We start from the raw sequence: 26374 nt of genomic DNA, 5'->3' as shown, positions 1-26374 counted from the left end.
CTTACTGTACAATGTTTGCTGTCATTAGGATGCCGACTGCGAGGATGTTCATATATTCCCTTTTAGATCAAAAATGTCTCATAATCCTTACAAGGAAACGAGGCGAGTGGGAACCAAGCTTCTTTTCATGTCAATCTGGCCAATTTTGGGTCCTAAATGGCTGTCAAAGTGCACCAACTTGTCGGAATACCTACTCAGACTTCTTCTGTCCAGGTGAGATGCATCATTTATGATTTAGAAAAAACTTGCAAGGAGCAAGGAAGCGAGGAAACAGCAAACCATTTGAGGATGTAAACATAGGGACACAGGAAGTGATCACCACAGTGATATAAACAGTTTGTCTGCGTTAGCGCTTATAATAACAATATCACTAATACTTGGTTAATATTTAAGTAACAACATTTAAATTGAGTATTGTTGGATTTTATGAGCGAAATAGTGAAGCTCGCATTGGCTTTGCTGTAAGAGGACTTATATTTACATGTATTTAATATTTTGGATGCATTAAAAAAAATCCATCCGTCCTCATGTCTTTCATAATGATTTGGAACGATCAAAATTTCCAAAAATTGCAGTTCCCCTTTAAGTGTAGTAAGCAATCTTGATATAACCCCTTTAGATACTAAAAAAAATGCAGTTTATTTTCCTTAATGGAATTGATTATTAGCTGATAGCCTGTCAGCCGGAGGTCTAAAAATAAATAGTGTCAGCCAGACGGGGTCGGCGTTTTTTTATCTGCATTAAAAGGCGTCAATCGGCAATGGCCATCACATACTTTTTCACAAAAATCGGCCGATAAAAGAGTAGAACATGTGTAGCAAGACAGATGGCTTATGAGGTTTCGAAAGAAAAGGAAAGAAGAAAGCTGATGGAAAGATGAAGATGTGGTCAAATACATCAATTATAGGAAAAAAAACAGATAATAGAAAAATACCCTATTTTTCGGACCATAGGGCGCACCTATTCAGGTCTATTTTCATACAAAAGGTGCACTGGATTATAGGGTGCATTAAAGGAGTCATATTATTATGATTTTTTTCTAAATGTAAAAGACTTCCTTGGGGTCTACATCAGAGGTCCCCAACCAACCGGTACCGGTCCGTGGACCGATTGGTACCGGGCCGCACAAGAAATGTAAAAAAAACATATATATATATATATATATATATATATATATATATATATATATATATATATATATATATATATATATATATATATATATTTTTTTTTTTGTATTTTGTATTTTTTTCAATTAAATCAACATAAAAAACACAATGTATACATTATATATCAATATAGATCAGTCTGCAGGGATACAGTCCGTAAGCACACATGATTGTATTTCTTTATGACAAAAAATACAATTAAATAAAATAAAATACCAGTTTACTGCCATCATATTGCAGTCTACACGTATCTCTTATGTATGACTGCCATCTACTGGTCACACTTATCATTATAAAATTGCTTCAAGGTCGGTAAGCACAACCAGAGTTATGTCCTACACTACGTTATAAGGCGCACTGTCGAGTTTTGAGAAAATGAAAGGCTTTTAAGTGCGCCTTATACTCCGAAAACTACGGTAGATAATAGAAAATAAGTTAAAGATACATATTTTCGGTTAGTTTTGGACTCCCTCAGTTCCTGTTTTGTGCACCCTTGAGTTTGTTTTAGTTACCATGGTTGCTTATTATTTTCGCCTGCCTCTGATTGGTGTTCGGGATGCTCACCTGTTCCCGAGCACTAATCAGAGGCATTATTTAAGCCTGCCTTTGCCGGTCAGTCGGCCTGGCTTCTTTGTTTGCTTATGCTAAAGTTACTTGAGTATTCCTTGTCTTTTTGCCTAAGTGTTAGCGTTTGCTTCGAGTGCGAAGTTTGTTTTCAGTTTTTGGTACTTGTTTGAGTTCTACAAATAAATCATGTTCCTACCTGCACGTCCTGTCCGGAGTAGTCCGTTTGCATCTCGCGAGCTGCGAGACGATTTCCCCATTAATTTGAGCGAGGATGAAAGATTTGTGGATGAGGAAAGTGAGAGTGAAGGACTAGAGGGCAGTGGGAAGGTAGCTGTGAGAGGCGGGTGGGACCTGATATTCAGCTGGGAATGACTAAAACAGTAAATAAACACAAGACATATATATACTCTATTAGCCACAACACAACCAGGCTTATATTTAATATGCCACAAATTAATCCCGCATAACAAACACCTCCCCCTCCCGTCCATATAACCCGCCAATACAACTCAAACACCTGCACAACACACTCAATCCCACAGCCCAAAGTACCGTTCACCTCCCCAAAGTTCATACAGCACATATATTTCCCCAAAGTTACTTACGTGAGACTTTTTGAGACTTTTATTAGTAGGTTGCACAGTGAAGTACATATTCCGTACAATTGACCACTAAATGGTAACACCCGAATAAGTATTACAACTTGTTTAAGTCGGGGGTCCACTTAAATTGATTCATGATACAGATATATACTATCATATATACTATCATCATAATACAGTCATCACACAAGATAATCATCAGGGTGTATACCGTATTTTTCGGAGTATAATTAGCCGAAAATGCATAATAAAAAAGGAAAAAAACATATATAAGTCTTACTGGAGCCCGGCCAAACTATGAAAAAAAACTGCGACTTATAGTCCGTACATAAGGTACATTGAATTATTTACGTGACATGCACATAGCGGCACGCACGTACGGGCAAGCGATCAAATGTTTGGATGCGTACCGTGTCTGCGTATCCAACTCAAAGTCCTCCTGGTAAGAGTCTCTGTTGTCCCAGTTCTCCACAGGCCAATGGTAAAGATTGACTGTCATCTTTCGGGAATGTAAACAATGAAACACCGGCTGTGTTTGTGTTGCTGCAGTCGGCCGCAATACACCGCTTCCCACCTACAGCTTTCTTCTTTGCTGTCTCCATTGTTCATTGAACAAATTGCAAAAGGTTCACCAACACAGATGTCCAGAATACTGTGGAATTTTGCGATGAAAACAGACGACTTAATAGCTGGCCACCATGCTGTCCCAAAATGTCCTCCACAATCCGCGACGTCACGCGCTGACGTCATCATACCGAGACGTTTTCAGCAGGATATTTCGCGCGAATATTAAAATTGCACTTTAGTAAGCTAACCCGGCCGTATTGGCATGTGTTGCAATGTTAAGATTTCATCATTGATATATAAACTATCAGACTGCGTGGTCGGTAGTAGTGGGTTTCAGTAGGCCTTTAAGGTCACCCTGGCCCAATCGACATAGCACTTTGGACAAAATGGATCATTTGGTCAAAAGAACTGTCGCCGCACAAAAGTTGCATTTTCTCTCTGCTTCTCCCCTCGAGCACAAGAGGAAAAAAAACCACGCGAGTCGCCTTAATGCATCTTTGTCCTCGGTCTAAGCTGCCGAGCACGGGAGCACAGCCCCGCGCTGTAAGTAACAAGAGACAAACCTTGGGGCCACGCACAAAGCAGCCCTGTGTTCTCCACACAGAGTGCTTTATCCCAGTGTGTCGGCATTTTGGATGGTTATAAATAGTTGTAATTAGTTAGCTCGGGAGTCTCTTTTCTTACCCGCTCTTTTTTATGGCCCAAGCTAATAAGTCTGACTTTAAACCAGCATCGTGGCTTTAACGACTGAGGGTATCTTCTTGTGACAGCTCCGATTGGGTGATGAAGACCACGGAACTTCACGGCTCTGTTGGTTTTGTAAGAAACACAAAAGGAGGGATGAGAAAAAGCTGAAGGCACATGTGGGTATGATGTAACATTGCTCTATTTACAAATTGTACTTTAATGGTGAGTTTTTTTAAGCCACCATTTTTCAGAAGAAAAGTGTGGATCCCTATAAAAAGTGCCTGCTTGTTTGTGTTTGTGAGAGTGTACAGTACTTTGCAAAACTCTGAAGCTGACGTTCATCCATTTTCTACGGCTTGTCCCTCTCGGACAGATAAGTTAAAAAATTAAAGTACCAATGATTGTCACACACACACTAAGTGTGGCGAAATTATTCTCTGCATTTGACCCATCACCCTTGATCACCCCCTGGGAGGTGAGGGGAGCAGTGGGCAGCAGCGGTGGCCGCGCCCGGGAATCATTTTTGGTGATTTAACCCCCAATTCCAACCCTTGATGTTGAGTGCCAAGCAGGGAGGTAATGGGTCCCATTTTTATAGTCTTTGGTATGACTCGGCCGGGGTTTGAACCCACAACCTACCGATCTCAGGGCGGACACTCTAACCACTAGGCCACTGATGTCGTAATTGTCTAAATAGCAGAGTTGGTCATGGGTGCATAGTAAAGTAAACACTCTTACACTCCTAAACACTCTTAAAGTGCGAGAAAACTGATATCAGCAATGACGGCCGATCGCGTCGTAGGAAACACTAAAGGGTTGGAAGTCACTCTTTAAAAGTAACATATTTCAAAATACAAACCCCGTTTCCATATGAGTTGGGAAATTGTGTTAAATGCAAATATAAGCAGAATACAATTATTTGCAAATCCTTTTCAACCCATATTCAATTGAATGCACTACAAAGACAAGATATTTGATGTTCAAACTCATAAACTTTATTTTTTATTTTTTGCAAATAATCATTAACTTAGAATTTCATGGCTGCAACACGTGCCAAAGTAGTTGGGAAAGGGCATGTTCACCACTGTGTTACATCACCTTTTCTTTTAACAACACTCAGTAAACTATTGGGAATTGAGGAAACTAATTGTTGAAGCTTTGAAAGTGGAATTCTTTCCCATTCTTGTTTTATGTAGAGCTTCAGTCGTTCAACAGTCCAGGGTCTCCGCTGTCGTATTTTACGCTTCATAATGCACCACACATTTTCGATGGGAGACAGGTCTGGACTGCAGGCGGGCCAGGAAAGTACCCGCACAATTTGTTTTTACAAAGCCAACGCTGTTGTAACACGTGCTGAATGTGGCTTGGTATTGTCTTGCTGAAATAAGCAGGGGTGTCCATGAAAAAGACGGCGCTTAGATGGCAGCATATGTTGCTCCAAAACCTGTATGTACCTTTCAGCATTAATGGTGCCTTCACAGATGTGTAAGTTACCCATGCCTTGGGCACTAATGCACCCCCATACCATCACAGATGCTGGCTTTTCAACTCAACTTTGCGTCAATAACAGTCTGGATGGTTCACTTCCCCTTTGGTCCGGATGACACGATGTCGAATATTTCCAAAAACAATTTGAAATGTGGACTCGTCAGACCACAGAACACTTTTCCACTTTGCATGAGTCCATCTTAGATGATCTCGGGCCCAGAGAAGCCGGCTGCATTTCTGGGTGTTGTTGATAAATGGCTTTCGCTTTGCATAGTAGAGCTTTAACTTGCACTTACAGATGTAGCGACCAAATGTATTTAGTGACAGTGGTTTTCTGAAGTGTTCCTGAGCCCAAGTGGTGATATCCTTTAGAGATTGATGTCGGTTTTTGATACAGTGCCGTCTGAGGGATCGAAGGTCACGGTCATTCAATGTTGGTTTCTGGCCATGCTGCTTACATGGAGTGATTTCTCCAGATTCTCTGAACCTTTTGATGATATTATGGACCGTAGATGTTGAAATCCCTAAATTTCTTGCAATTGCACTTTGAGAAACGTTGTTCTTAAACTGTTTGACTATTTGCTCACACAGTTGTGGACAAAGGGGTGTACCTCGCCCCATCCTTTCTTGTGAAAGACTGAACATTTTTTGGGAAGCTGTTTTTATACCCAATCATGGCACCCACCTGTTCCCAATTAGCCTGCACACCTGTGGGATGTTCCAAATAAGTGTTTGATGACCATTATTCAGCTTTATCAGTATTTATTGCCACCTTTCCCAACTTCTTTGTCACGTGTTGCTGGCATCAAATTCTAAAGTTAGTGATTATTTGCAAAAAGATCAGTTTGAACATCAAATATGTTGTCTTTGTAGCATATTCAATTGAATATGGGTTGAAAAGGATTTGCAAATCATTGTATTCCGTTTATATTTACATCCAACACAATTTCCCAACTCATATGGAAACGGGGTTTGTAAGAGTCTCTGCATAAAGGCACATACGCATGGAGCATCCTTAACAAATCTCTATTGCGGTCCAAATTTATCAGTAGCAGGCTGCCACAACTAAACAAATGTAAGGGAAACACTTTGTAAAAAGGTCTCTTTGCCGTGAGGGTTCTCCTGAGTCCGAAAGATCCCCCGTGAGCCCGGTAGACAAGTTTGTATACAGTCTTTTTTATTTAAACACAACAGTCTGGAATTGCTTTTCATCAGTCTCTGTTGGGCGTGTCGCTCTCGATGTCTCTCCAGCTCCCAACTCCAACTCCACCCTCGTGTCTCGTACCGGCTGCTGCTAATGAAGGCGACAGGTAATAAGGCCCACCTGGGCCATCCACTCACCTGTCGCTGTCTTCGAGGCCGGTCCTTGCACACCTGTGCACACACTGACAGAACGAGGCCGATCGCATCGTAAGGAACACTAGAGGGTTGGAAGTCACTCTTTAAAAATAACATATTTCAAAATAAGAGTCTCTGCATAAAGGCACATACGCATGGAGCATCCTTAACAAATCTCTATTGCGGTCCAAATTTATCAGTGGCAGGCTGCCACAACTAAACAAATGTAAGGGAAACACTTATGTTAGTAAGAGTGAGTGCCGAGTCTAACTTTACAGTCCGAAAAATACGGTCCGTACTTCAGACTTTACTTCAATCAATAACGGAGCAGCATCTCCTTATCCAGAAACAACATCAACGCCGGAAATGTGTTTCGTGAAAAACCGTCCGACCGGAACTCTCTAATAACTAAAGTTCCTTGGGTGAATAATGTAAACTCACTACACCAGTATGTTTTAGTGCTTTCAAGGCGAGCTTACTGACAGATATAAGTAAGAACTTTACACTACTTTATATTAGAAATGGCAACAGTGTAGGATGAATGTCACATAACAAGAAGATAGAGAAAAAGAAGAAGCTTATCGACTACGGTGTCGACACGGACGACAAAGGCGGATTCGCGCACATTTTCAGGTCTAATGCAGATCCCAAATACACATCAGCAGGTACCAGAAGGTAAAAAAAGTTGGTTTGTATAATATTGCAAAAAAAAAAAGCCAGATAATATGTCTTACCTTATACACACACCATAGTAATACTCGTATGTTTAATGCTTCGACAATCCATCAAGCGGTGCAGCTTCATAGCTTACCAAAGTCGTACTAAAAACATTTTGACAGATTTTTGAGTGTCGTGTGTAATGTTCTATATTTTCAATGGAACATATAAAGTTTTGGTGTTGTTTAATGGCGTCATTTTTCAGTTTACACATATCTCTTATGTGTGACTGCCATCTACTGGTCACACTTATCATTACACCACGTACCAAATAAAATTGCTTCGAGGTCGGTAAGCACAACCAGAATCATGCCGTATATTAGGCGCACAGGGTTATAAGGCGGACTGTCGATTTTTGAGAAAATGAAAGGATTTTAAGTGCGCCTTATAGTCCGAAAAATACGGTACTTGTAAGAAACATAGTTTCTTACAAGTACCATAGTAACTAAAGTTATTTGGGTGAATAAAGTAAACTCACTACACCGGTATGTTTTAGTGCTTTCATAGTGAGTTTACTGACAGATATAAGTAAGAACTTTACACTACTTTATATTAGAAATGGCAAAAGCAGAGGATGAATGTCCCATAACAAGAAGATAGAGAACAATAAGAAGCTTATTTCCACTTTGTCAGCACAGACTATAAAGACGGACTCGCGTAATTTTTCAGGATTTATGCAGATACCAAATAACAGATCAGCAGCTACCAGAAGGTAAGAAAAGTTTATTTTGCATAATATTGTGAAACAAAATGCCAGATAATATGTCTTACCTTATACACACACCATAATAATACTCCTATGTTGAAGCACAGTACAATCCATCAAGCGGTGCGGCTTCATAGCTTACCAAAGTTTACTAAAACATTTTGACTGAATTTTGAGCGCCGTGTGTAATGTTCTATATTTTCAATGGAACATATAACATGTTGGTGTTGTTTACTTGAGTCAAATAGCCATCATAGTGCATCCTACATGTATCTCTTATGTTTGACTGCCATCTACTAGTCACACTTATCATTACAACATGTACCAAATAAAATTGCTTCGACGTCGGTAAGCACGACCAGAATAATGCCGTACATTAGGTGCACCGGGTTATAAGGCGGACTGTCGATTTTTGAGAAAATGAAAGGATTTTAGGTGCGCCTTATAGTCCGAAAAATACGGTACTTGTAAGAAACATAGTTTATTAATGTGGTGAATTTGCAGCACTGAACAGCATGTTTTTATAATGTTATCAATATTAACCTCAGCAAGGTTCACAGTTGACAGTTCAGTCAAATGTGACTTGTTGACTTTCCATTGCCAGATTTTTGCTCCTTCAGAGAATCTATTGATTTAGTTCTGACCCTGCTTCAACTTGTGCTGATTATATATTCCCTTCCTGCTGCAATGTGTCATAAGTACAGGCTGCCTGACTGAGTTTTCTCCTCTGAGTAGGAGTATGGGATGTTAGGGTGGGGGAAGCACTTTTTCCTCTTGTATTAAGTCAAGAACATTCAGAAAAGGTCAGATTTCAGAGTTAAATCTGTTTTCCATTGCTGTACTTGACGTTTCCTTACGCCGGAGAAAATGTGGAACGCTTTGCAATCTTTGGAGACCGTCGGTCCGAAGCAAGGGAGGCAAAAGAGCGGGGAAGGTTAGACGGAGAGACGTGGAAGGTTAAAAGCAAAGAAAGCAGAGAAGTGTCCAGGAGGAGTGCCGAGTCCCAGAGAGAAACAATTGGATTAGCAGCAGAGAGGTTTTGTTAAATTAGCTGATGCCTGAGAAAACCGAATGATGGGATGATGGTTGTGTACCTCTTCTCTTCTCTCTGTGCACCCTTTGACACTCAAAATCTCATTGTGTCCTTAATATGTGACCAGAACCGTGTTTCAGTGGATCTAAGAGTACTCAGAGAGGTCTGGTTATTGGCTAAATATAGTGTAGTGATTGGGGTTTCTTTTTGTGTATGCATCCTGTTTTTGGTATTGATTGATTGAAACTTTTATTAGTAGATTGCACAGTGAAGTACATATTCCATGCAATTGACCACTAAATGGTAACACCCGAATAAGTTTTTCAACTTGTTTAAGTCGGGGTCCACTTAAATTGATTCATGATACAGATATATACTATCATCATAATACAGTCACCACACAAGATAATCATCAGAGTATATACATTGAATTATACATTATTTACAGGTTTGGTTGTTATCATCACTTCAGTCATCAACAATTGAGAACAGAGAATTGGACATTGGAACAGTGTAGGACTGACTTGGTAGGATATGGACAGCAAGTAGTGGACATAGAGAGAGAGAGCTCAGAAAGCATAAGAAAAAGTATCTACATTTGATTGTTTACATTTGATTATTAACAGTCCGGGGAGGGTGTTAGTTTAGGGTTAAAGTTGCCTGGAGGTGTACTTTTATTGCAGTTTTGAAGGAGGATAGAGATGCCCTTTCTTTTACACCGGTTGGGAGTGCATTCCATATTGATGTGGCATAGAAAGAGAATGAGTTAAGACCTTTGTTAGATCAGAATCTGGGTTTAACGTGGTTAGTGGAGCTCCCCCTGGTGTTGTGGTTATGGCGGTCATTTACGTTAAGGAAGTAGTTTGACATGTACTTCGGTATCAGGGAGGTGTAGCGGATTTTATAGACTAGGCTCAGTGCAAGTTGTTTTACTCTGTCCTCCACCCTGAGCCAGCCCACTTTGGAGAAGTGGGTAGGAGTGAGGTGTGATCTGGGGTGGAGGTCTAGAAGTGATCTGACTAGCTTGTTCTGGGATGTTTGGAGTCTAGATTTGAGGGTTTTGGAGGTGCTAGGGTACCAGGAGGTGCATGCATAATCGAAAAAGGGTTGAACGAGAGTTCCCGCTAGAATCTTCATGGTGCTTTTGTTGACCAGAGAGGAGATTCTATAGAGAAATCTCGTTCATTGGTTGACCTTTTTGATTGCCATTTTATCACAGGAAAGATTAGCCTCTAGAATGGAACCTAGGTAGGTGACCTCATCCTTCCTGGTGATAACAATGTCACCAACTTTTATAGTGAAGTCATTGACTTTCTTAAGGTTGATGTGAGACCCAAATAGGATGGATTCCGTTTTACCCAAGTGTATGGATAGCTTGTTGTCAGCGAGCCAGGTGCAAGTTCTACAGGTATGTGGTTACCCTTCTGTTACAGTTGTCCGTACCTTGCGTGAGGTGGTTGTAGTGGAGTGTAGTTTGTTAAGATGATACCCAAAAAACAAAGAGCACTGAACCTCTGAACAAGGTACTCCAAATTCTGCACCAAATTCTGGGCCCCCGTACACTCCTAACGGACTCCCTATCCCAGCCTAAACCCAACATCGCTGCCCCATACACACACCCTACCTTATATATATATATGTATATATATATATATATATATGTATGTATATATAATATGTATGTATATATACAGTCGTGGTCAAAAGTTGACATACACTTGTAAAGAACATAATGTCATGACTGTCTTGAGTTTCCAATAATTTCTACAACTCTTATTTTTTTGTGATAGAGTGATAGGAGCACATACTTGTTGGTCACAAAAAACTTTCATGAAGTTTGCTTCTTTTATGAATTTACTTTGGGTCTACTGAAAATGTGAGCAAATGTGCTGGGTCAAAAGTATACATACAGCAATGTTAATATTTGCTTACATGTCCCTTGGCAAGTTTCACTGCAATAAGGCGCTTTTGGTAGCCATCCACAAGCTTCTGCTTGAATTTTTGACCACTCCTCTTGACAAAATTGGTGCAGTTCAGCAAAATGTGTTGCTTTTCTGACATGGACTTGTTTCTTCAGCATTGTCCACATTTGGCAAGGCCATTCTAAAACCTTAATTCTAGCCTGATTTAGCCATTCCTTTACCACTTTTGACGTGTGTTTGTGGTCATTGTCCTGTTGGAACACCCAACTGCGCCCAAGACCCAACCTCCGGGCTGATGATTTTAGGTTGTCCTGAAGAATTTGGAGGTAATCCTCCTTTTTCATTGTCCTATTTAAAGCACCAGTTCCATTGGCAGCAAAACAGGCCCAGAGCATAATACTACCACCACCATGCTTGACGGTAGGGATGGTGTTCCTGGGATTAAAGGCCTCACTTTTTCTCCTCCAAACATATTGCTGGGTATTGTGGCCAAACGGATCAATTTTTGTTTCATCTGACCACAGAACTTTTCTCCAGAAGGTCTTATCTTTGTCCATGTGATGTCATGTGATTGAAGTAAAGTCTGAATGTCATTAAAACAGTTAGCTCCATCTTTTGACACTTCTTCCACTCCCGTCCTTGCACACTACACCGCTACAACAAAGATGACGGGGAGAAGACGCTGTGGAAGGTGAGCCACGTAAATAAGACCCGCCCACAAAACGGCGCATCCTGAAGCGACTGTCAGAAAGCGGCTTGAAGATGATCTGTAAAACATCATCTATGCAACATTTTGACCAAAAAACTACCATTACATGTTATGTAGACCGAAAAACAATAATATGACTCCTTTTATGCAGTGTTTTTCTACCCTTTTTGAGCCAAGGTACATTTTTTTCATTCAAAAAAAGCACACCACCAGCAGAAAACATAAACAAAATTAACTCAGCAGACAGTAAAAAGTTGTTCTGGCAATTGTTGGATATGACTTTAAACCATAACCAAGCATGCATCAATATAGCTCTTGTCTCAAAGTAGGTGTACTGTCACCACCTGTCACATCACACCCTGACTCATTTCTTCCCTGAGCGCTATTCCCCGCATCTACTTTGTTTTAGCAATCAAAACTATTTCAGTTGTTTTCATCCTTCTTTGTGTAGACAATGTTGATTGTCATGTCATGTTCGGATGTACTTTGTGGACGCCGTCTGCTGCTCCACATGCTGTAAGTCTTTGCTGTCGTCCAGCATTCTGTTTTTGTTTACTTTGTAGCAGTTTTAGTTTCGTTCTGCATAGCCTTCCCTAAGCTTCAATGCCTTTTCTTAGCGGCACTCGCCTCCTGTTTATATTTGGTTTAAGTGTTAGACACCTTTTTACCTGCACACTGCCTCCCGCTGTCTCTGCATATTGTGATCACGACAAAGCAATTAACTACCTGCTGCCACCCACTGATAAGGAAGAGTATTACACGGTTTCTCTGCCGAGCTCCAGACAGCACAGACACTCAACAAAGGCACATTATTTGCGTATTATAATTACTGGTTTGCAAAAACGCCGGATAGTCGAACCTCGGATTCAGGAGGAACAGTGTGGTTTTCGTCCTGGTCGTGGAACTGTGGACCAGCTCTATACTCTCGGCAGGGTCCTTGAGGGTGCATGGGAGTTTGCCCAACCAGTCTACATGTGCTTTGTGGACTTGGAGAAGGCATTCGACTGTGTCCCTCGGGAAGTCCTGTGGGGAGTGCTCAGAGAGTATGGGGTATCGGACTGTCTGATTGTGGCGGTCCGCTCCCTGTATGATCAGTGTCAGAGCTTGGTCCGCATTGCCGGCAGTAAGTCGGACACGTTTCCAGTGAGGGTTGGACTCCGCCAAGGCTGCCTTTTGTCACCCATTCTGTTCATAACTTTTATGGACAGAATTTCTAGGCGCAGTCAAGGCGTTGAGGGGATCCGGTTTGGTGGCTGCAGGATTAGGTCTCTGCTTTTTGCAGATGATGTGGTCCTGATGGCTTCATCTGGCCAGGATCTTCAGCTCTCGCTGGATTGGTTCGCAGCCGAGTGTGAAGCGACTGGGATGAGAATCAGCACCTCCAGATCCGAGTCCATGGTTCTCGCCCGGAAAAGGGTGGAGTGCCATCTCCGGGTTGGGGAGGAGACCCTGCCCCAAGTGGAGGAGTTCAAGTACCTCGGAGTCTTGTTCACGAGTGAGGGAAGAGTGGATCGTGAGATCGACAGGCGGATCGGTGCGGCGTCTTCAGTAATGCGGACGCTGTATTGATCCGTTGTGGTGAAGAAGGAGCTGAGCCGGAAGGCAAAGCTCTCAATTTACCGGTCGATCTACGTTCCCATCCTCACCTATGGTCATGAGCTTTGGGTTATGATCGAAAGGACAAGATCACGGGTACAAGCGGCCGAAATGAGTTTCCTCCGCCGGGTGGCAGGGCTCTCCCTTAGAGATAGGGTGAGAAGCTCTGTCATCCGGGAGGAGATCAAAGTAAAGCCGCTGCTCCTCCACATCGAGAGGAGCCAGATGAGGTGGTTCGGGCATCTGGTCAGGATGCCACCTGATCGCCTCCCTCGGGAGGTGTTTAGGGCACGTCCGACTGGTAGGAGGCCACGGGGAAAACCCAGGACACGTTGGGAAGACTATGTCTCCCGGCTGGCCTGGGAACGCCTCGGGATCCCCCGGGAGGAGCTGGACAAAGTGGCTGGGGAGAGGGAAGTCTGGGCTTCCCTGCTTAGGCTGCTGCCCCCGCGACCCGACCTCGGATAAGCGGAAGAAGATGGATGGATGGATGGTTTGCAAAAAATATTTTTAACCCAAATAGGTGAATCGACACAATTTCAACCACAATCACAGTGGTTGAAAAACACTGCTTTAATGCGCCCTATAATCTGGTGCGCCTTTTATATTAAAAAAGATTGAAAATAAACCATTCATCGGCAGTGCGCCTTATAATCCGGTGCGCCCTATGGTCCGGGAAATATGGTACGTGTGGGAAACAGGGCAAAAGATGTGATGCTGAGGCTGCCGTTGCCAAAGGGTGGGATCACTTCCCTGAGTCCAAATGGATTTCACAGCTGGGTTTGACTGCGGCGTCAAGTTGCATCGCTCACCAAAAAGACACACCTTGCACTCGCAAAGGAAATGTGAGATTCCTCAGAGTCTCCCAGCGTTGGCTGTGTCTCGCCCTATTACTTGATGCTTTTCCCTGTGTGCTCTTCAACTTCTGCCTGCAGTGAACAGCTGTGCTTTCCAGGAAACCAGAGAATGCTTGGCGCGTATCCTAAGTGGGCTTTGATGTAGAACGGGAAAAAAAATAAAAATTGTCGATCTGTATCGCATATTATTTTATTCAGCTTGGTGTAAATGACAGTATGTTTTTAATGATCAATGTTTATACATAGTTGCATTGTAGACAAACACAGGCTATCTTTAAAGGCCTACTGAAATGCGATTTTCTTATTTAAAAGGGGATAGCAGGTCCATTCTATGTGTCATACTTGATCATTTCGCGATATTGACATATTTTTGCTGAAAGGATTTAGTAGAGAACATCGACGATGAAGTTCGCAACTTTTGGTCGCTGATAAAAAAGCCTTGCCTGTACCGGAAGTAGCAGACGAGTAGCGTGACGTCACAGGTTGTGGAGCTCACATCTGCACATTGTTTACAATCATGGCCACCAGCAGCGAGAGCGATTCGGACCGAGAAAGCGACGATTTCCCCATTAATTTGAGCGAGGATGAACGATTCGTGGATGAGGAAAGTGAGAGTGAAGGACTAGAGGGCAGTGGGAAGGTAGCTGTGAGAGGCGGGTGGGACCTGATATTCAGCTGGGAATGACTAAAACAGTAAATAAACACAAGACTCTATTAGCCACAACACAACCAGGCTTATATTTAATATGCCACAAATTAATCCCGCATAACAAACACCTCCCCCCTCCCGTCCATATAACCCGCCAATACAACTCAAACACCTGCACAACACACTCAATCCCACAGCCCAAAGTACCGTTCACCTCCCCAAAATTCATACAGCACATATATTTCCCCAAAGTTCCCAAAGTGACATGCACATAGCGGCACGCACGTACAGGCAAGCGATCAAATGTTTGGAAGCCGCAGCTGCATACATACTCACGGTACCGCGTCTGCGCATCCAACTCAAAGTCCTCCTGGTAAGAGTCTCTGTTGTCCCAGTTCTCCACAGGCCAATGGTAAATCTTGACTGTCATCTTCCGGGAATGTAAACAATGAAACACCGGCTGTGTTATCCAGTCAGGGGGTGCATTCTACAGCGGGGGTGCGTTATCCAGCACAACACCTGCCGCAATACACCGCTTCCCACCTACAGCTTTCTTCTTTGCTGTCTCCATTGTTCATTGAACAAATTGCAAAAGATTCACCAACACAGATGTCCAGAATACTGTGGAATTTTGCGATGAAAACAGACGACTTAATAGCTGGCCACCATGCTGTCCCAAAATGTCCTCTACAATCCGTGACGTCACGCGCAGGCGTCATCATACCGAGACGTTTTCAGCAGGATATTTCGCGCAAAATTTAAAATCGCACTTTAGTAAGCTAACCCGGCCGTATTGGCATGTGTTGCAATGTTAAGATTTCATCATTGATATATAAGCTATCAGACTGCGTGGTCGGTAGTAGTGGGTTTCAGTAGGCCTTTAAATCACAGTAAAACTAAGACGATGCTGTTTGGTAACAACAGGAGAGAAGGTCAAACAGGAATAATAAACTTGAAGTCTTATAAAATAAAAATATACAACATAAGGTAGCAATGAATATATCATTAATGAATAACGCAAAATATGTTCTGAACTAAAAAAATCACTCCATATTCTCTACTGCTCACTCGTGTTACCATAACTGAGTTGTTGTGTAGAAACTAGAGTTGTCTTGATACCAAAATTTTGGTACCGGTACCAAAATGTATTTCGGTACTTTTTCTGAATAAAGGGGACCACAAAAAATGGCATTATTGGCTTTATTCTAACAAAAAATCTTAGGATACATTAAACATATGTTTCTTATTGCAATCGAAGAACAATTAAGTCCTTAAATAAAATATTGAACATACTAGACAACTTGTCTTTTAGTAGTAAGTAAACAAACAAAGGCTCCTAATTAGTCTGCTGACATATGCAGTAACATATTGTGTCATTTATACACCTATTATTTTGTCAACATTACGAGGGACAAGCTTAAAAAAGGTATTATTAATCCACTCGTTCATTTACTGTTAATATCTGCTTATTTTCTGTGTCAAAAAGGTTGAAAAAAATAAGAATAAAGATAGCAGAGTCGTCCTGAGGAGGTCTATGACTCACTAAATTCCTTAAGAAGAGATATTTCTAGATTCCAAATTATCATAATTTATTTTCACTAGAGATATCCGATAATGGCTTTTTTGCCGATATCCGATATTCCGATATTGTCCAACTCTTAATTACCGATCCCGATATATACAGTGGTGGAATGAACACATTATTATGCCTAATTTTGTTGTGATGCCCCGCTGGATGCATTAAACAATGTAACAAGGTTTTCCAAAATAAATCAACTCAAGTTATGGGAAAAAAATGCCAACATGGCACTGCCATATTTATTATTGAAGTCACAGAGTGCATTTTTTTTTTTTAACATGCCTCAAAACAGCAGCTTGGAATTTGGGACATGCTCTCCCTGAGAGAGCATGAGGAGGTTGAGGTGGGCGGGGTTGGGGGGGCGGGGTTTTTAGAGGGTAGCGGGGGGTGTATATTGTAGCGTCCCGGAAGAGTTAGTGCTGCAAGGGGTTCTGGGTATTTGTTCTGTTGTGTTTATGTTGTGTCGGGATGTTCTCCCAAAATGTGTTTGTTATTCTTGTTTGGTGTGGGTTCACAGTGTGGCGCATATTTGTAACAGTGTTAAAGTTGTTTATACGGCCACCCTCAGTGTGACCTGTATGGCTGTTGACCAAGTATGTCTTGCATTCACTTGTGTGTGTGTGTGAAAAGCCGTAGATATTATGTGACTGGGCCGGCACGTAAAGGCAGTGCCTTCAAGGTTTATTGGCGCTCTGTACTTCTCCCTACGTCCGTGTACACAGTGGTGTTTTTAAAAAGTCATACATTTTACTTTTTGAAACATATACCGATCATTTCCGATATTACATTTTAAAGCATTTCTTGGCCGATAATATCAGCAGTCCCATATTATCGGACATCTCTAATTTTCACAAACAAAAACACGACTATTTATGCTTGCAGTTGCCAGGCAGTCGGCCTGGCGACATTACCTCGGATACCTCTGTTACCTCTGCTCTCTTCATGCCACGCCACAGTAAGTGTTTTGTCTCATGTCCATAGTTTTTTGCCCAAGTGCTAGTTTTACTTTTCATAGCCAAGTTTGTTCTCCGCCTTGTGCGCGCCTTTTGTTTGTTCTTTTGTTAGTGTAAAAATAAATCGTGTCCTTACCTTCCCGCCACGTCCGGTCCAATCCTCTTGCATCTCGGGAAAACAAACCCCGCCGTAGTCCAGGTCTTGACATTGATAGATTTTAGAGCGCCGTGTGTAATGTTCTATATTTTCAATGGAACATATATAAAATGCTTGTGTTGTTTACTTGAGTCATATTCCTTATGTTTGACTACCATCTACTGGTTACACTTATCATTACACCATGTACCAAACAAAATTGCTTCGAGGTCGGTAAGCATACCAGAATTATTCCGTATACTAGGCGCACCGGGTTATAAGGTGCAATTTTGATTTTGAGTGCGCCTAATAGTCCGAAAAATACGGTAGTTGAATATCTCTGCTGCAACGGGCTTTCTTTCAATCCCTCTTTTTTGTCTTTCAGGACCACTGGTTTTGGCGAGTCCGAGATAACGCTGTGATGCCCGGGTACCCCATGCTCATCAGCGTGTTCTGGAGGGGTCTGCCACCCAAGATTGACGCCGTGTACGAGAACAGCGAAGGGAAGTTTGTTTTCTTCAAAGGTAAAACCAGTTCCTTCACTGGCAATATTACGCGTCTGCTTTACGGTTTGAACACCAGTTTTACTTACCGATCATTTACTGCTTGACCTGTGTGCTATTTTTATTTTATATTTCTTGGCTCTACACGATGTTATCAGGAAGGGAACTCCCTTCCTCTTATTTCATTGTAAATCTTTGGAAGATTAAAGCCAATCTTTTGCTCACTTGGTTGCAAAATCCACCGTAATCCTCCAGCTTTGACTTTTAATAATGTTGATACTGGGTTTAGCTATGGCGGAATTAATATAATTGCGGCGTATAAATTCAAAATGTGCTCCAACGCCGCGGCAGGCTGATACATGGGGGAGGATGACAGTGGCCACGTGTATTCTGCTCATAAATTGGATTAGAATGTTCCTGTGTACATGAATCCTGGAAAAAAAAAGATCTTATTTTCATACATCTGTTCAACCTACTCAGTGGCCTAGTGGTTAGAGTGTCCGCCCTGAGATCGGTAGGTTGTGAGTTCAAACCCCGGCCGAGTCATACCAAAGACTATAAAAATGGGACCCATTACCTCCCTGCTTGGCACTCAGCATCAAGGGTTGGAATTGGGGGTTAAATCACCAAAATGATTCCCGGGCGCGGCCACCGCTGCTGCCCACTGCTCCTCTCACCTCCCAGGGGGTGATCAAGGGTGATGGGTCAAATGCAGAGAATAATCTCGCCACACCTAGTGTGTGTGTGACAATCATTGGTACTTTAACTTTAACTTTAACATCACACCTTAAATCGGAATACTTCACTTTGACATGCGCACCATATACCGTAATAGGAAAGGTGTATTATTGTTTGTGTTGTGGCGCCATCTTTTGGACGATTTTGCTCACTGCAGGTGCTGAAAATGCAGCGACTTCCACTGTCAACAAACATGGCTTTGTGCATTTATGCTTGTCCGACATTGTCGCGGTATTTATCAAACGTTTTCTTCTGTTCACTACTTTTGTTTTACCTCTCTTTTTGAAATGGAGCTGTTCTGTGCCATGTCGCGATATGTATGGGTCGGCGTCTTCATGATACGACTTTCTGCGTACGTCCCCGAGGCCAGCAGTCAGCACTTAGCATAGCTGTACGGTCGTGAACAAAACGCTACGTCTGTACATGTTGAATGGGGGGAGACATTCCGAGAATATTAAATTTAGTCTCCCTCCACCACCAAAGTATACGTCAAAGACATGCGAAGTAAGGATCATTTCAAACCGAATTTCGGAAGATGGGTTTTCATGTGCTGAAATCCGAATGACTATCAGCATAAACCACCTGTGTCGATCGGAATTAAATTTGGATCCGAGCGTTGTGTGATCGGGTCAGAATATTCGGAATGGCGTGTTTACATAAAGCATTTTTATTACGATTAAATGTGTCCATGTGCACATAGTAGGGTTGTCCCGATACCAACATTTATTTTGATACTTTTCCATACTTTTCTAAATAAAGGGGATCACAAAAAAAAATCCTTATTGGTTTTATTTTAACAACAAATCTTAGGGTACATTAAACATATGTTTATTATTGCAATTTTGTCCTTAAATAAAATAGTGAACATACTAGACGATTTGTCTTTTAGTAGTAAGTAAACAAGCAAAGACTCAGAATTAGTCTGCTGACGTATGCAGTAACATATTGTGTCATTTATACACCTATTATTTTGTCAAAATTATGAAGGACAAGCTGTAGAAAATGAATTATTAATCTACTTGTTCATTTACTGTTAATATCTGCTTACTTTCTCTTTCAACATGTTCTATCTACACTTCTGTTCAAATGTAATAATCACTTATTCTTCTGTTGTTTGGATACTTTACATTAGTTTTGGATGATACCACAAATTTTGGCATCGATCCGATACCAAGTCGTTACAGGATCATACATTGGTCATATTCAAAGTCCTCATGTGTCCAGGGACGTGTTTCCTGAGTTTATAAACATAATATGAAGTTGTTTTTTTTAAATGTAATCATAGTAGTATCGACTAGATACGCTCCTGTGCTTGGTATCATTACAGTGGATGTCAGGTGTAGATCATACTTGCCAACCCTCCCGGATTTTCCGGGAGACTCCCGGAATTCAGCGCTTCTCCTTCTCCCGAAATTCAGGCAGAGCTGGAAGCCACGCCCCCTCCAGCTCCATGCGGACCTGAGTCCGCTTTCCCACAATATAAACAACGTGCCTGCCCAATCATTATAACTGTAGAATGATCGAGGGCGAGTTCTTGGTTTCTTATGTGGGTTTATTGTTAGGCAGTTTCATTAACGTCCTCCCAGCGCGGCAACAACACACAACAACAGCAGTCACGTTTTCGTCTACCGTAAAGCAGTTCGTCTGCCGTAAACAGCAATGTTGTGACACTCTTAAACAGGACGATACTGCCATCTAGTGCATTTGATGAAAGCACTTTTGTGCGTGCCACACAGCAATGCATCATCAGAGAGGGTGTTCAGCATGGTTAGAAAAATAGTGACAGAGAATAGAACAAGGATGGACAATTCAACCCTTAACTCAACAATGAGTAGATGAGTGTTATGTGTGTGTATATGTGTAAATAAATGAACACTGAAATTCAAGTATTTCTTTTATTTTTATATATATATATATATATATATATAATAAAATATATATTTATAGCTAGAATTCACTGAAAGTCAAGTATTTCTTTTATATATATATATATATATATATATATATATATCTCCATCCATTTTCTACAGCTTATTCCCTTCGGGGTCGCGGGGGGATACATATATATATATATATATATATATATATATATATATATATATATATATATATATATATATATATATGAAATACTTGACTTGGTGAATTCTAGCTGTAAATATACTCCTCCCCTCTTAACCACGCCCCCCGCCCCCACCCCCACCCCCCACCTCCCGAAATTGGAGGTCTCAAGGTTGGCAAGTATGGTGTAGATCCACCCATGGCGTTTGTTTACATTGTGACGCCGGTGAGCTACGGTGTGTAGTGAAGCATGTTTATCTATTCCTCGTCCTGCAGTGATAATGATACTTGTAAGAAACTTACTTTATTCGTCGCCATGGAGACGAGGATTAGTGATTTAGAAGTAGCTAAAACACTGCAGACTGCGGATGGACGTTAGCCGCTAGCGAGCTAGCCATGTCTTAAAGCACCTCTTCCTGAGGGTGTTTCAGTGTTATAACTTCACCTTTATTGTTAGTTTTTCAGCCAAAATGCGTCCGTTCTCCCTTTTCTGTCTACACACTGTGTCTGCTTGTAAGTACTCTGTGACTGTGCGCTGCCGAACATGCTACTCTGCTCTTAAAACCAGCAATGTCATGCCCGTTAAAATAAAAAGTAGGCCGGGTACTGGTACTTTTTAGAGGCGGTATAGTACTGAATATGATTCATTAGTATCGCGGTACTACAAACCCTGTTTCCATATGAGTTGGGAAATTGTGTTAGATGTAATTATAAACGGAATACAATGATTTGCAAATCCTTTTCAACCCATATTCAATTTAATGCACTACATAGACAAGATATTTAATGTTCAAACTCATACATTTTATTTTTTTTTGCAAATAATAATTAACTTAGAATTTCATGGCTGCAACACGTGCCAAAGTAGTTGGGAAAGGGCATGTTCACCACTGTGTTACATCACCTTTTCTTTTAACAACACTCAATAAACGATTGGGAACTGAGGAAACTAATTGTTGAAGCTTTGAAAGTGGAATTCTTTCCCATTCTTCTTTTATGTAGACCTTCAGTCGTTCAACAGTCCGGGGTCTCCGCTGTCGTATTTTACGCTTCATAATGCGCCACACATTTTTGATGGGAGACAGGTCTAGACTGCAGGCGGGCTAGGAAAGTACCCGCACTCTTTTTTTACGAAGCCACGCTGTTGTAACACGTGCTGAATGTGGCTTGGCATTCTCTTGCTGAAATAAGCAGGGGCGTCCATGAAAAAGACGGCGCTTAGATGGCAGCATATGTTGTTCCAAAACCTGTATGTACCTTTCAGCATTAATGGTGTCTTCACAGATGTGTAAGTTACCCATGTCTTGGGCACTAATGCACCCCCATACCATCACAGATGCTGGCTTTTCAACTTTGCGTCGATAACAGTCTGGATGGTTCGCTTCCCCCTTGGTCCGGATGACACAATGTCGAATATTTCCAAAAACAATTTGAAATGTGGACTCGTCAGACCACAGAACACTTTTCCACTTTGCATGAGTCCATCTTAGATGAGCTCAGGCCCAGCGAAGCCGACGACGTTTCTGGATGTTGTTGATAAATGGCTTTCGCTTTGCATAGTAGAGCTTTAACTTGCACTTACAGATGTAGCGACCAACTGTAGTTACTGACAGTGGTTTTCTGAAGTGTTCCTGAGCCCATGTGGTGATATCCTTTAGAGATTGATGTCGCTCTTTGATACAGTGCCGTCTGAGGAATCGAAGGTCACGGTCATTCAATGTTGGTTTCCGGCCATGCCGCTTACGTGGAGTGATTTCTCCAGATTCTCTGAACCTTTTGATGATATTATGGACCGTAGATGTTGAAATCCCTAAATTTCTTGCAATTGCACTTTGAGAAACGTTGTTCTTAAACTGTTTGACTATTTGCTCACGCAGTTGTGGACAAAGGAGTGTACCTCGCCCCGTCCTTTCTTGTGAAAGACTGAGCATTTTTTGGGAAGCTGTTTTTATACCCAATCATGGCACCCACCTGTTCCCAATTAGCCTGCACACCTGTGGGATGTTCCAAATAAGTGTTTGATGAGCATTCCTCAACTTTATCAGTATTTATTGCCACCTTTCCCAACTTCTTTGTCACGTGTTGCTGGCATCAAATTGTAAAATTAATGATTATTTGCACAAAAAAAAAAAGTTTATCAGTTTGAACATCAAATATGTTGTCTTTGTAGCATATTCAACTGAATATGGGTTTAAAATGATTTGCAAATCATTGTATTCCGTTTATATTTACATCTAACACAATTTTCCAACTCATAGGGAAACGGGGTTTGTATACTAGTGCCGGTATACTGTACAACCCTAGCGCCTACTATAATGTTTTGGAAATAACTGTCATGACAGGTCTATTGCTGCATGTATCAGGACGTATGAGGTGGCTAAGCTAACGATAGGTATGCAATGAAAGCTTACAAACTCCTAATCTCCACTCAAACTTGTTTCTATTTTCAAAACCAGTTCATGTAAATGTACACGACCTGCTTGACGCGCCAAAAGCTTTTGTGCATTTTCTCCACCCTGCTATCTCCTCGGGCGGCTTAACAGCTACATTTAATACCAGCGTGGGTCCTTTTTTTTTCCACTTTTGTGAAATTGCTGATTTCCCTGAAGTCCTTTTCTCTGGCTGTCCCTCATTTAGAATAAAAGATCTGCCAGAAAGCCACATGTAACTCTTCAAATCCTAATATTTACAGTATTCATTTTTCATGTATAATCAGTTTGATTGCTCCTCCCGCTGCTCGTTATGGGAAAAAAAACTGACACTTTTCGTGGTTTTGATAACCAGAAGAGCTCAAAAGTAATCCACAAATCACATCAAGTCGTATGATAAACCGCCAAATTGCACAACATGGAAAACGACAACGACTAAAAATCATGAAAGCTGCAACAATGTCGTGTTTCAAAGTAAAGCCCTTTATATTCACCCACTTTTACTTTTAAGATAGCATCTCAATGACATAAAAACATATTCTTCAACCTAGGTCTGTACCAATACATTTTATCACCACCAATACTATTGTTCTGATACAATATCAGCACCAATCACACAGACTTGTGTATTACAAAACCCACAACCAGGGAAGTTGGCACATTGTGTAATTCGTAAATAAAAACAGAATACAATGATTTGCAAATCCTTTTCAACGTATATTCAATTGAATAGTCTGCAAAGACAAGATATTTAATGTTCCAACTGAGAAACGTCCACAGTTTCCAAAAACAATTTGAAATGTGGACTCGTCAGACCACAGAACACTTTTAAACTTTGCATGAGTACATCTTAGATGAGCTCGGGCCCAGCGAAGCCGGCGGCGTGTCTGGGTGTTGTTGATAAATGGCTTTCGCTTTGCATAGTAGAGTTCTAACTTGCACTTACAGATGTAGCGATCAACTGTAGTTACTGACAGTGTTTTTTTGGAGTTTTCCTGAGGCCATGTGGTGATATCCTTTACACACCGAGGTCGCTTTCTGATGGAGTACCGCCAGAGGGATCCAAGGTCACGGGCATTCAATGTTGGTTTACGGCCTTTCTCCAGATACTCTGAACATTTTGATGATAGTACCAGTGACGTGCGGTCACGTGCGGGGCCTCACCTGCCATCATAGAAAGAAAAAACATTTAAAAAGAAAAAAAAAATTTAAATTGTTATATGTATCCAGTGATTATACTATAAAGTTATTTTCCGTTTAACTTCACCAGTTTTAGATTATTTTTATTCAAAATCGCTGAATTTTCACATTTGCCGTTCAAATACTGAGAAGAGACGGTGCGGTGATCAGCAGCCAGTTGAGGCACGTCACTCAGTGCCTCAACATGGATTGCGGACTCGGCTAACTGCTGGTCTGCTGTGCAGTGAGACCGTATTGCTATATGAATTATATTATACATTTCCATAGTTTAGTTGGCTGAGGTATATAATGTACAGTGTATTTTGTCAACAACTATATGTGTGTAAAGTATTTCTTGTGCTGAGCAATCATAAAACTGCTGCGAAGACGCACTGTCTGAGGCTGGCGTAATCCCGCCTCCTGGTGCCGGTTAATGCACCTCCGCCGCAGACTGCCCCGACGGGAACGCCACACCAACCAAAGCCCACACCCAAACCCTCCACGTGCAAGACCGAATCCACCCAAAAAAAGTCACTTAACAAGAAGCGAAAAAGTGCAAAAACAACAATGCTCGCGCCGGATGAGCCATGAACGACTGCAGGGACACAACATTAGGTACACCTGCAGACTGCAGCACGGATTTCATATTTCATTCATTCACAACTCCTCCAACACGAACACCACTGTTCCCGCACTTATAAGTAAAGGTAAGACCATAATAACGTTTTTTTTATTAAATGTGCTTTTTTGTGTGCTACAGTTTGTATGTGTAAAGTTAAAGTTAAGTTAAAGTACCAATGACGCTGCAGGGACACAACATTAGGTACACCTGCAGACTGCAGCACGGATTTCATATTTCATTCATTCACAACTCCTCCAACACAAACACCACTGTTCCCGCACTTATAAGTAAAGGTAAGACCATAATAAAGTTTTTTTATTAAATGTGCTTTTTTGTGTGCGACAGTTTGTATGTGTAAAGTTAAAGTTAAGTTAAAGTAGCAATGATTGTCACACACACTAGGTGTAATTAAATTTGTCCTCTGCATTTGACCCATCCCTTGATCACCCCCTGGGAGGTGAGGGGAGCAGTGGGCAGCAGCGGCGCCGCGCCTGGGAATCATTTTTGGTGATTTAACCGCCAATTCCAAGCCTTGATGCTGAGTGCCAAGCAGGGAAGAATGCTGGTATGAGTTTTTAAACATAACCCGTTAACTGCTGCCAATCAAATGGTGAATAAGATACTCTTTAGGGTTCATATGTTTGTAAATCTGACTGTGATGAAGTCAGTGCCTCACCAGCCATCAACCTCACCGCACGTCACTGGATATTACGGACCGTAGATGGTGAAATCCCTACATTCCTTGCAATAGCTGGTTGAGAAAGGTTGTTCTTAAACTGTTCGACAATTTGCTCAGGCATTTGTTGACAAAGGGGTGACCCTAGCCCTAACCCTTTCTTGTGAATGACTGAGCATTTCATGGAAGCTGCTTTTATACCCAATCATGGCACCCACCTGTTCCCAATTTGCCTGTTCACCTGTGGGATGTTCCAAATAAGTGTTTGCTGAGTATTCCTCAACTTTCTCCATCTTTTTTGCCACTTGGGCCAGCTTTTTTGAAACATGTTGCAAGCATCAAATTCCAAATGAGCTAATATTTGCAAAACAATAACAAAGTTTACCAGTTCGAACGTTAAGTATCTTGTCGTTGCAGTCTATTCAATTGAATATAACTTGAAAAGGATTTGCAAATCATTGTATTCTGTTTTGTATTTACCATTTACACAACGTGACAACTTCACTGCTTTTGGGGTTTGTACAAACAAAATGACAGTTGTCAGCTGTTAGTATATATTACCTCGGTCAAACATGGTGGAAATATATGTTACAAGATACTGCAGTAGTAAACAGTAGGGATGCAACAGCACTCTGTATAATCCTGCACGGGACAATCTGCTTTAATTAGAAAAAAAAAAAATTGTGATCTCTTTTTTTTTTTTGTGCCATATCGCCCAGCCCTAACGCCAAGTACCGTATTTTTCGGACTATAAGTCGCAGTTTTTTTCATAGTTTGGCCGGCTCCAGTGCGACTTATATATGTTTTTTTTCTTCTTTATTATGCATTTTCAGCAGGTGCGACTTATACTCCGGAAAATACGGTACATATAGCACCGATGAGAGTGCTGTT

At 41.5% G+C, this 26374-nt stretch overlaps 1 protein-coding gene across 4 annotated transcripts in view; it reads left to right on the top strand.

Annotated features, from left to right (window-relative positions):
• The window catches only part of LOC133609843 (matrix metalloproteinase-16-like), a 303619-nt gene that overhangs the window by 233460 nt on the left and 43785 nt on the right, over nt 1-26374 (top strand). For all 4 annotated transcript variants that reach the window (XM_061965852.1, XM_061965851.2, XM_061965850.2 and 1 more), the window contains one exon: nt 17661-17799. In XM_061965852.1, the coding sequence (XP_061821836.1) occupies nt 17661-17799 (139 nt within the window). The remainder of the gene's footprint in view (nt 1-17660; nt 17800-26374) is intronic.

Source organism: Nerophis lumbriciformis, linkage group LG07, assembly GCF_033978685.3.
Source record: "Nerophis lumbriciformis linkage group LG07, RoL_Nlum_v2.1, whole genome shotgun sequence".
Classification (NCBI taxonomy): Eukaryota; Metazoa; Chordata; class Actinopteri; order Syngnathiformes; family Syngnathidae; genus Nerophis; species Nerophis lumbriciformis.
This window is presented reverse-complemented; position numbering and strand designations above follow the sequence as displayed.